This window comes from Dipodomys ordii, unplaced genomic scaffold, assembly GCF_000151885.1.
Source record: "Dipodomys ordii isolate 6190 unplaced genomic scaffold, Dord_2.0 Scaffold55, whole genome shotgun sequence".
Taxonomy (NCBI): Eukaryota; Metazoa; Chordata; class Mammalia; order Rodentia; family Heteromyidae; genus Dipodomys; species Dipodomys ordii.
In genome coordinates, this window is record NW_012267271.1 from 4,928,590 (window position 1) to 4,939,838 (window position 11,249).

Sequence of the window (11,249 nt, forward strand, 5' to 3'; positions counted from 1 at the left end):
CGGAGCGCGGCCCGCGCCCTCACCGTCTCCCCGCGGATGCCCTGGGCGACCCTCCACTGCGAGGGCACGGACGCCACGCCCAGGGTCTCGTCTTGCAGCGGCCCGGACCTCCCGGGACCCTCGGCATTCGCATTCCCGCCGGTCGCCAGCTCCGCAACACCCGCGGTTCCCGCTCGGAGAGCCAGCCCGGGCTGCACGCAGGTTGCTATGGTGACGGGCCCGCCCACTCGCGCCTGCGTACTCAGGCGCGACCTCCGACCCTCCCCCTCCCCGCGCTTCCGTGAGCGGAAGGCCGGGCAATTGAGGCTGGCGGCACCATTTTTGAACTGGTCGTTTAATGTTTCCCCAAAGCCTAAGAAGAAAAATGGAGACTTAATGCTCCTTACAGACACTGCCTTAAGCGTGACTGGTTTGGGATACCTCCAAGAAGGGACTCGCTTAAGAACGTGCAGCTCCTTCTGGGCACAGAGACCTGCGGAAGTGAAGTATGGGTTCCAGGTTCAAAGATGGCGCCGGGAGGCCAGGCGCGGAAGCGAGGGCGGTGGCCGCGGAAGGCCGTGGCCTCGCCGGCGGAATCCGCCGTGCTGGGCCCGGAGCTCCCTCCGCCCCGCCGCGGCCTGGGCTCCCGGGCTCCACGCCGTCCCGCCGCGAGGCCTCGGGCTTCCAGTGTGGCCTCGGTGTGTCAGCAAAAGCTGATGTGCCGGGCTGGGCCGATGATGTGCAGTACTCACGCATGGATCCAAGTGAGGGCGAATAGATGAGAGGCCAAAATAAGGAAATGTCTTACACACACACACACACCCGTGGGGGCCAGGATACCTGGCTGAGACCAGGGGTAGAGTGACCCTAGATTCAATCTCCATCACCCAAACCAAAGAAGACATGACTACCAATTCATGGGTGCCTGCCAGCTGCCAAAGAACCCAGGGCATGTAAGGTTATCTCAAGAAGCCTCACCACCATACCGGCGCCGGTGGCCCACGCCTGTCATCCTAGCTACTGAAGAGGCTGACACCTGAGGATCGCTGTTCAAAGCCAGCCCTGGCAGGAAAGTCCGTGAGAATCTTATCTCCAATTAACCACCAGAAAGCCGGAAGTGGCGCTGTGGCTCAAGTGGTAGAGCGCTAGCCTTGAGCTGAAGAGCTGAGGGACAGCGCCCAGGCCCAGAGTTCAAGCCCCATGACCGACCGAGAGGGGGGAGGAGGGGAGGGAAAGCCTCACCACCAGAAGTAACTTGTGAAGTATGTGTGTGTGTCTGTGTGTGTTTGCGGTGCCAGGAATTAAACCCATAGCCTTCTGCATCTTAAGCCATTTCACTACCATTGAGCTACACACACACAGAACACCAGCCCCCAGCTCAATGTCATTCGTGTGTGTGTGTGTCTTAGGGGTGCTGATGGTCAGAGATGTAGCTACCCCTAAGTACCCCATAAGAGCTCACAGGTGGCCTGCTTGGACCCAAAGCCCAGTGTAAGTAAGATATATTAAATGATAGCTTTCATTAGGTAACAGATGAAGTCTTCCCAATCCAGACAATGTTCAAGCCAAGGCCACAAAGTCAGGTTAGATCATCAACACTAGAGAAAAGAGATGCAACAGAAGTGTCTTCCTAGATAAGATTTTCCATGTGATGCCCTCTTAACCCTAAGAGAACTTGGAAATGTCACCGAAGATTCTGAAATTCACAAAAAAGGACTCCCAGAATCCAAGGAGTGAGGTTGGTGGCACCCATCTATCAATCCCAGCCCTGAGAGGCTGGGGTCATTAGTTGAAGTCCAGCCTCAGAAAAAGACTGAATCTCAGTCAAGAAGACAGGTCTTCCTTGGGGCTGGGAAGGTGGCTTAGTGGTAAAGTGCTTGCGGCCTTGCATGCATGAGGCCCTGGGTTTGATTCCTCAGCACCACATAAGCAGAAAGAGCCAGAAGTGGCGCTGTGGCTCAAGTGTTAGAGAGCTAACCTTGAGCTGAGGAGCTGAGAGACAGCACCCAGGCTCAGAGTTCAAGCCCCATGACCAGCAAAAAAAAAGACATCTCCCAACTTCTCAGAAATATACTTAGGACCTGTGTCCCCTAGGCCAAATTTCCAGAAGTTATCTGAAAAATAACAAAAGCAAAAAGAGCCAGGGAGGAGCTTCAGCCCAACAAACACAATTCCCATTCCCCCATGTAGGGGCTGGGGGCGGGGCGCCACTTGGAAGAGGAAAATTCCATCAAGTTCCAATTCCTAGGCATGCCCTGGCAATCCTCTTCTACCAGCTCTGCTTTCATTCAGTCACCCAACCATATGTGAGCTCTGAGCCAGCTATACCACCTGTATGTTAGGCCTGGGGTCCAGCTACAGCACTCAACAGTAATCTCTTAGAATTTACACCCTGACATTTGACCTTGACTTCATAAATGAATAATTAGGGTGAAAGAGAGGGTAGGGGGACTTGCAAGAAGCATGCTAGTTGCTAATGGCTTCTACCTGTAATCCTAGCTACTCAGGAGGCTGTGATCTAAAGGATAACAGTTCAGAGCCAGCCTGAGCAGGAAAGCATATGTAAGCATTAGGCCCACCTTGGTCCTCAGCTCCACCCAGATGTGAGCTCCTCACCGCCTAGGAGTTCTACCACACAGCTGGCCCCTCCCTCTCTGTGCCCAGACCCACCTCAACTCCCACCTACCTCACCTCCTAGCCCTCACACCCTGCTGCCACCTTAGATAGTGGAGACTGACTTGCACTCTCTCTCCGCAGTAAATATGGCTCCTCTAATAAACCTTGTAATAATCTTTCTCTTGTGCCTGTCTGCCTCTGTGTGGTCCCTTGGGATGGATGTGACAGACCCTTTCAGTGTAAGTCTAGTCTCCAGTTAACCAGCAAAAAGCCAAAAGTGGAGCTGTGGCTCAAGGCTCAAGTGGTAGAGTGCCAGCCTTGAGGGGAAAAGATATGGTCAGCACCTAGAACTATGTGCGCACACAGCTGGACTAAGATCCTTGTACCTCACAGACACAAGTGTGTATACATGAATGAGCACAGACACAAGTGTGTGTACATGAATGAGCACTGTGCTAGGTTTTAAGCCAGGAACCATCACATGCGAATACATGCTCTATCACTGAGTTACACCCCTGTCCCTAGTCAACAAATATTAACTAATACATATACAGTCAATAGCAGGGGAAGGAAACAGATACTCCAGCTACATCTAGAAACAACTGTTCCTTTCAGGCAGAAAAGGAAGGCTTCCTGGAAGAGGTGCTGTTGTGTGGATTCAATCCCTCTGGGACCCTAGAATCCTTCCCCAACCCCATCTTGTCTCCAACTCCCCTCCACCAGCAAATCAAAGACCTCCACTCAGGCTCCCACCTGCCTTTACCCACGGGGGAAAAGCCCCAGCAGAAAGGTGAACTGAAGACCAAGAGGTCTCCATACACTCATTCAAATACTTGACTGTGCTTGATTTAGGCAGGAAGGAAAGGCCTAAGGGATACAAGTCCCTGCTGCCTCCTCTTTTCCTAACTGGAACCCAGGAGGGCAAATCCTTCCATCACACTTACTGGCAAGCAGTAGAACCAGCCCTGGGAAGCCATCATTCACCTGGGCTGCCTTGTTTTGTGTATGCCCATCCTGGACCTTGAACTCAGGGCCTTGGCACTCTCCCTTAGCTTTTGTGCTGCTTGCATTCTTCCACTTGTGCCTTGGCTCCACTTCCGGCATTTTGGTGGTTAACTGGAGATAAGAGCCTCATACCCTTTCAAGCCTAGACTGTCTCTGAACCTTAATCCTCTGGTCTCAGCCTCCTGAGTAGCTAGGATTACAGGTATGAACCACCTGGCCTTGTGCTCGCTATTTCTGAGATAAGGTCTTATTTCTAGCCTAGCCCATTCCTGGACTGAGCTCCGCCTGTTTTTCATTTTCCTCCATAACTGGGATGACAGACCTGTGTCACCAGGCCCAGCCACTTTCCTTTGACATAGAATCTTTCCGGCTTCTCTGCCTGGCTAGCCTTAAACCCTGATCCTCCTGATGTCAGTCTCTCACTTGCTTAGGATGCTAGGCTTGCACCACCACCACCACCAAGTCCAGCTATTGTTGAGAAGGGGTCTGGGGTCTATTTGTGCAGGCTTGGCTCGGACTTCTATCTTCTGATCTCAATCATGTGGTTACTGACAATTACAGGTATAAAACACAACACTGGCTCATGTCTGGATTTTTTTTTCTCCATTCCTGGGTTTTGAACCTAGGGCCAGGGTGGTGTCCCTGAGCTTTGGTATTCAAGGAGTTAGTGCTCTACCTCTTGAGCCACAACTCTACTACTGGTTCATTGCAGATCTGAGTCTCCAAGACTTTTCCTGCCCAGGCTAGCATGAGATCCTCAGATATCAGCTGTACAGCCATAAGCCACCAGACCTCCCTCCCTTTTACTTTATATAGTTTATTTAATTACTTTTTTTTTCTTTTTGGTCGGTCATGGGGCTTGAAAGCTCTGGCCTGGGCACTGTCCCTCAACTCTTCAGCTCAAGGCTAGCGCTCTACCGTTTGAGCCACAGCGCCACTTCCAGTTTTGTGAGTAGTTAATTGGAGATAAGTCTCATGGACATTTTTGCTCGCTCGAGCTGGCTTTGAACCACATTCCTCAGACCTCCGCCACCTCCTGAGTAGCTAGAATTACAGGTATCAGCCCCTGGCGCCTGGCAGTTTAATTACTTTTATTTTTTATTTATTTTTTTGGGGGGTCCGGTCGTGGGGCCTGAACTCTGGGCCTGGGCGCTGTCCCTCAGCTCTTCAGCTCAAGGCGAGCATTCTACCACTTGAGCCACAGAGCCACTTCCGGCTTTTTGCTTATGTGGTGCTGAGGAATCGAACCCAGGGCCTCAGGCATGCAAGGCAAGCGCTCTACCACTGAGCCAACTTCCCAGCCCCTTTTTTTTTTTTTATCATAATTACTTTTAAAATAGAGTCCTTAGCCAAGTCCTTAGCAGAGTTCCAGTCCCAGGACCGACAAAAAATAAATAAATAAATAAATAATAATAGAGTCCTTCACTATAATCCAAGATCAGTTGCAGACTATGATCATTCCATATGCTTCTCCAGTAGCTCGGATAACAGGCTTGCACCACTATGTCCTGATCCTCAGCTGATACTTTCTTCCACCCAAATATGAAGGTTAGGGAATGAACCCAGGCACAGTGAAATATACATAAGCTCTGGCTGAGAACAACTGGACAATTTAGCAACATGTTAAAAGCCATTATTATTTACTCTACAATTACAGTTATAGGAATGTATTCTAAGTAAATAACAATGTATCGGTGCCAAAATTTAGCTTCTAGGAAGTGCATCATAGCACTGCTTACAGTAACAAACTCCTTTAAGTTGTCACTGCTGAGCTTAAGTACAATAAAATATAGCACATGTACCTGAGAAAAGGACTGGACATAGTAGCATATTTCCATAATCCCAGCTACTCTAGAGAGGGAGATAGGAGAATTCATCTCTGATCTCTGAAGCAAAAGCTTGAGGCCTGACCACCCCTCACACACACACAAAAAGAGCAAACTGAAAACGAAAGGACTATAGGTAGCTCAAATCACAGAGAGCTTGAATAACAAACATAATGCCCTGATTTCAAGCCTCAGTACCTCCAAAAAAAAAATCAATGCAGCAATGAAAACTAGTATTGTTTATATGGAATGGTATAGGAAGACATTTAAGAAAAAATATGTTATTAGGAAATAAAATATCACAGCCAGGTCTCTGTTGCTTGTGTCTATAATCCCAGCTATTCAAGAAGCTGAGATCTGAGGATTGTGGTTCAAAGCCAGTCTGGGCAGGAAAAAAGTTATTTTCAATTGGGCTGGGAAGGTACCTCAGTGGTAGAGCGCTTGCCTTGCATGCATGAGGCCCTGGGTTTGATTCCTCAGTACCACATAAGCAAAAAGAAAAATGCCGGAAGTGATGCCATGGCTCAAGTGGTAAAGCGCTAGCCCTGAGCTGAAGAGCTGAGGGACAGCGCCCAGGCCCAGAGTTCAGGCCCCATGACCGGACCCAAAGAAAACAAAAAGTTATTTTCAATTAACTACCAAAAAGCCAGAATTAGAGATGAATCTCAAGTGATAGAGCACCAACATAAGCAGAATAAAATTAAGGGATCTGGGCACTGGTGGCTCATGCCTGTCATCCTAGCTACTGAGGAGGTTGAGATGTAAGGATTGTGGTTCGGGCAGGAAAGTTCGTGAGACTTTTATCTCCAATAAACTACCAGAAAACCAGAAGTGGTGCTGTACTTCAAGTGGAAGAGCATTAGTTTTTTTTTTTTAATTGTTGTTGTTTTTTGGGGGGGTCGATCATGGGGCTTGAACTCTGGGCCTGGGCACTGTCCCTCAGCATTTCAAACTCAAGGCTAGTGCTCTACCACTTGAGCCACAGCGCTACTTCCTGCTTTTTCCTGCTTATGTGGGACTGAGGAATTCAACCCAGGGCCTCATATATGCTAGGCAAGCACTCTGCCACTGAGCCACATTCCAAGCCCCTCCTTGAGCTATTTTTTGCTCAAGGCTAGCTCTTTACCACTAGGAGCCACAGCACCACTTCCAGTTTTCTGGTGGTTAACTGAAGAGAAGTCTCATTTACTTTCTTGCCCTGGTTGGCTTTCCACCATGATCTTCAGATCTATGCCCTGAGTAGCTAGGATTACAGGTGTGAGCCTCCAGCGCCAGGCTTTTTTTTTTTTTTCTCTCTCCTTTAGTAATAGCACTGGGTTTTTTGTTTTTTTTTGGGTCCGGTTGTGGGGCCTGAACCCTGGGCCTGGGCGCTGTCCCTCAGCTCTTCAGCTCAAGGCTAGCGCTCTACCACTTGAGCCATAGTGCCACTTCTGGCTTTTTTCTTTTTGCTTATGTGGTAGTGGGGAATCGAACCCAGGGCCTCATGTATGCAAGGCAAGCACTCTACCACTGAGCCACCTTCCCAGCCCCAGCACTGGGGTTTGAACTGATGTCCTTGCCCTTTATCATTCAGCCAGCATTTTCCATTTAAGCCAGCCATCCAACCCTACTTGTGACTGGTTAATTCTGGAGATGGAGTCTAGCGGATTTTTCTACCCTGGCTGGCTCAGTCCTCCAGATCTTAGCCTCCGGAACATGTTCATTTTAAAGTCATATGCTCCTAAGATCCAAAGTTTAACATTATAACACATCAAGCAATAAAGCCCTTCTCCATGCTGTCATTGCCCAGCAGGTCGAACTGGAGCTCCTGGGCTCCTCTGGAGTCGTTCTGGAGCTGGGCTGTGGCACTCTCTTCTGTGAAATGGGATGTCCTGACCCCATGGTTTCAGACTTCCCATTTTTCTTTCACCTTAGTTCTAGTTCCTTCTTTCTTTTCCAGTGATAGATGTGGCCTTTTTCCCAGAAGCCTTAAAAGTTGTTAGATTGTTGCTGAGTCTTTTCTTTTAGGAAGCATCTTGCCATGAGTTGCAGGCAGGGGACCCGCAGCATGAACCGTAGAAGGACCTCTGAGGTCCTCAATCTCCCCTTTCTGTGACACACATCCTCTATATGGGCAGGTAAGGGCACTGGTTCTCTGGCAGGTGGTTTACTCTCAGCTGCAATATGTGTGTGTGTGTGTGTACGCATGTGCCTGCTTGTGCATGTGCTGGTGCTGTTGCTTGAACTCAGGGCCTGCATGCTATGTCTTTTTTGCTCAAGGCTCCACCACTTGAACCATAGCTCTATTTCCAGAACTTTTCCTGTTAAGGCTGGCTTCAAACCTCAATTCTCAGATTTCAGCTTCTAGAAGAGCTCAAGATTACAGGCATGAGCCACTTTGGCCTTGGCAGTTTTGCTTGTTTTTACAGGGATACAAATGAAATCATATAGTAGTTACTATTTTGTGTCTCTTGCACTGGACGTTTCTATATGCAGGCCTCATTCAGATCTTTCTGTGTAAACTGCAGTTCATTTATTCCCACTGCTTCCCCTGTTCCTTTGTATGAATATCTTACAATGTATTCATTCTACTGGGGACAGACATTTGTATTGTTTCCAGGTTTGGGCCCTAGGAATCTTGCTGCTAGGCACATTCTTGAACACATTTATCACAACCCAGTGGTGCACGCGTGTACCTGTTAAGCATATCTGTTGGAGTTACAGCCAGGAGGGCAACTGAGGGGTCACAGGCTTTGGATACACTCAGCGTGGGTAGACTGAACAGAGTCTTCAGCGTGCTTCTGTCAGCCTCTGGTTAGCTGTTAGGAATACCTTATTTGCCCTTAAATAAAAGCTCTCCAGCCAGATGCTGGCTGTCGTCACCTGAAATTCTACATGAAGGATCCTTCACATCCATCCCAGGGGACCACACAGAGGCAGACAGGTACAGGAAAAAGATTATTATAAAGTTTATTAAAGGAGCCATATGTCCCAGGAGAGGGAGCATATGATGTGGGTCCCAAACCAGGTAGCAGGGGAGTCTGGGGGGCAGGAAGTAAGGTAAGTGGGTGCTCAGGTAGGTCTGAGTGGAGAGAGAATGAATGGTCAGTTGTATGGCAGGAACTCCAGGGCTTGGAGGAGCTCAAGCCTGGGTGGAGCTGAGGACCAAAGGTGTGCATAATGCTTATACTAAGTACTTGGGAGGCTGAGATCTGAGGATCAGGATTTGAAGCCAGCCCAAGTAGGGAAGTCCATGAGACTCTGATTGCCGATTAACTACCAAATAGCTAAAAGTGGAGATGTGGTTCAAGTAGTAGAGTGCTAGCCTTGAGTAAAAATGGTAAGAGACAGTGAACCGGCCCTTGGTCAAACCTCAGGACTTACAAAAAAAAAAAAAAAAGTCCTTCTAGGATTTCTTTGTGTTTATGCTGGTACTAGAGCTAGAACTCAGGGGCTGGGTACTGCCTCTTGATTTTCTCTGCTCAAGGCTGGCAGTCTGCCACCTGAGACAGCTCCATTTCTGCCTTTTTGGTACTTAATTGGAAAAAAATTTTCCTGGCTTTTCCTTCCCTAGGCTAGCTTCAAATCACAATCTGCAGCTCTCAGCCTTCTGAGGTTACAGGGGTGAGCCAGGCATTGTTTTCTTTTTTTGTTGTTGGTTGTGGGGCTTGAGCTCTGGGCTTGGGCACTGTCCTTCAGCTCTTAAGCTCAAGGTGAGTGCTCTACCACTTCAGCCACAGTGCCACTTCTGGTTTTCTGGGTGGTTAATTGGAGTTAAGAGTTTAATGGACTTTCCTGCCTGGGCTGGCTTTGAACCTCGATCCTCAGATCTCAGTATCCAAAGTAGCTAGGATGACAGGCATGAGCCACTGACGCCCGGCCACATAGTCATTTTTATGCTTTGTTTTTTCTTTCTCTCCCCTTCCTTCCTTCCTCCCTACCTCCCTTCCTTCCTTCCCTTTTCTCTCGCTCTTGCTGGTCATGGGGCATGAACTCGGCCTGGGCGAAATCCCTCAGCTCTCAGCTCAAGGCTGGTGCTCTACCAGCCACAGCGCCATTTCCTGCTTTTTCTGCTTATGTGGTGCTCCGGAATCAAATCTAGGGCCTCATGCATGCAAGGCAAGCACTTTAGCACTGAGCGACCTTCCCAGCCTTTCTCTCTCTTTCTTTGCCATGGTTTTTTTTTTTTTTTTTTTTGGTCCAGTTGTGGGACCTGAACTCTGGGCCTGAGTGCTGTCCCTCAGCTCTTCAGCTCAAGGCTAACACTCTACCACTTGAGCCACAGCGCCACTTCCGGCTTTTTTTTTCTTTTTGCTTATGTGGTGCTGAGGAATCAAACCCAGGGCCTCAGGCATGCAAGGCAAGCGCTCTACCACTGAGCCACCTTCCCAGCCCTCATGAGTACATTTCTTATCAAGCACTGTTGCCTCCTCCTTTGTTTCCCCTTCCCATCCCTTCCCATCTCCCCCCTACTCCCCCTAACTTTATTTATTCTTATTTTTTTATAATTTATTGAAGATAAGAGTCTCACAGATAGGGGCTGGGAAGGTGGCTCAGTGCATGCATAAGGCTCTGGGTTCGATTCCTCAGCACCACATAAGCAGAAAAAGTTGGAAGTAGCGCTGTGGCTCAAGTGGTAAAGTGCTAGCCTTGAGCTGAAGAGCTGAGGGACATCGCCCAGGCCCAGAGTTCAGACCCCACCACCGACTAAAAAAAAAAAAAGAGTCTCACAGATTTTCCTGCTGGGACTGGTTTAAAATCCTCCTAGCTCTGAACCATAATCCTCCTATCTCTGCCTCTTGAGTAGGATAACAGGCGGGAGCCAATAGGGCCTAGCTCACCTCCATGTTGTTTTCTGTAATGAGTGAAAAATGAATCTGTATTTCAATTCTTCTCAAATCCTGCACTCCACCCCCAGTACCTTTTTTGTTTGTTTTTGGTGCGGATCCTGGGGACTAAGTTGTGGGCCTGAGTGCTTTCCTGGAGCTTTGTTCCACTCCACTCCAGCTTCACTTTCAGATTTTATTATTATTTTTATTTTTGTAGTTCATTGGAGATAAGAGTCTCACCAACTTTCCTGCCTGGGCTGGCTCTGAACTTCAATCCTCAGATCTCAGCCTCCTGAGTAGCAAGAATTATTAATCAGGAACCCCTCCCCCTTTTTTAATTTTCCTATCCCTTCAAGTAAGCACCTAGAGGCTGAGGAGTAAACCAGACCTGGGGGGTGGGGGAGATTGGGGATAATGGAAGAATGTTCTAGAGTAAGTTGAGGGGCCTGGCACTTAAGTGTTCTGCAGACCAAAGGAAGAGGGAAGAAAAAAAATAAAAAAATAAACATAAAAGGAGGGAAGTTCTCCCTCCAGGGGGCCGGGACTGACCACTGAGGGGGGGATTTGAGACCCAGAAAGGGAAAAGGGGGTGCTGGAGTTTCAGATGCAGATCCCCTCCCCCTCCCCAGTGCCGAGTGTCCCCTCCCCCCCCTCCCCGCGGAGAGAAGTTCGGAGCGACTCAAAGAACTTTCTCCTGATTGGAGGGCGCGCGGGGCGGGGGGCCGGGGCGGCGGCGGCGGGGTCCCCGGCGGGCAGGGCGGCCCGGGGCCATTGGAGACGCTCTCGCGCCGCTCGCAGCCTGCCGTGGGTCCGCAGCGTCGGGCTCGCCTCCGGCTTCTCCTCCGCGCCATGACCCCCAAACGCCAGTCCTCCCTCCTGCCTCAGCCGAAGAAAGCCCAGCACAGTCCGGGCCCGAAGCCGGCCGACGCCTCCTCCTCTCCCGCCTTGCCCAAGGGAGGTGAGTCCGGGCGGCGGCGCGGGGCGGCTCCGCGCCGCGGGGTCCTCCGCCGCCTCC

At 49.7% G+C, this 11,249-nt stretch overlaps 2 protein-coding genes across 2 annotated transcripts in view; one reads left to right on the forward strand and one right to left on the reverse strand.

The window, feature by feature from the left end:
- The window catches only part of Wdr34 (WD repeat domain 34), a 29,573-nt gene extending 18,488 nt beyond the window's left edge, over positions 1–11,085 (reverse strand). The window contains exons 1-2 of the mRNA XM_013021271.1: positions 10,923–11,085; positions 24–352 (exon numbers count right to left, since the gene is read on the reverse strand). Of these exons, the coding sequence (XP_012876725.1) occupies positions 24–352; positions 10,923–11,085 (492 nt within the window). The remainder of the gene's footprint in view (positions 1–23; positions 353–10,922) is intronic.
- The window catches only part of Set (SET nuclear proto-oncogene), a 22,993-nt gene continuing 22,732 nt past the window's right edge, over positions 10,989–11,249 (forward strand). Inside the window, exon 1 of the mRNA XM_013021368.1 lies at positions 10,989–11,192. Coding sequence (XP_012876822.1) covers positions 11,084–11,192 — 109 coding nt within the window. The 5' untranslated portion in view covers positions 10,989–11,083. The remainder of the gene's footprint in view (positions 11,193–11,249) is intronic.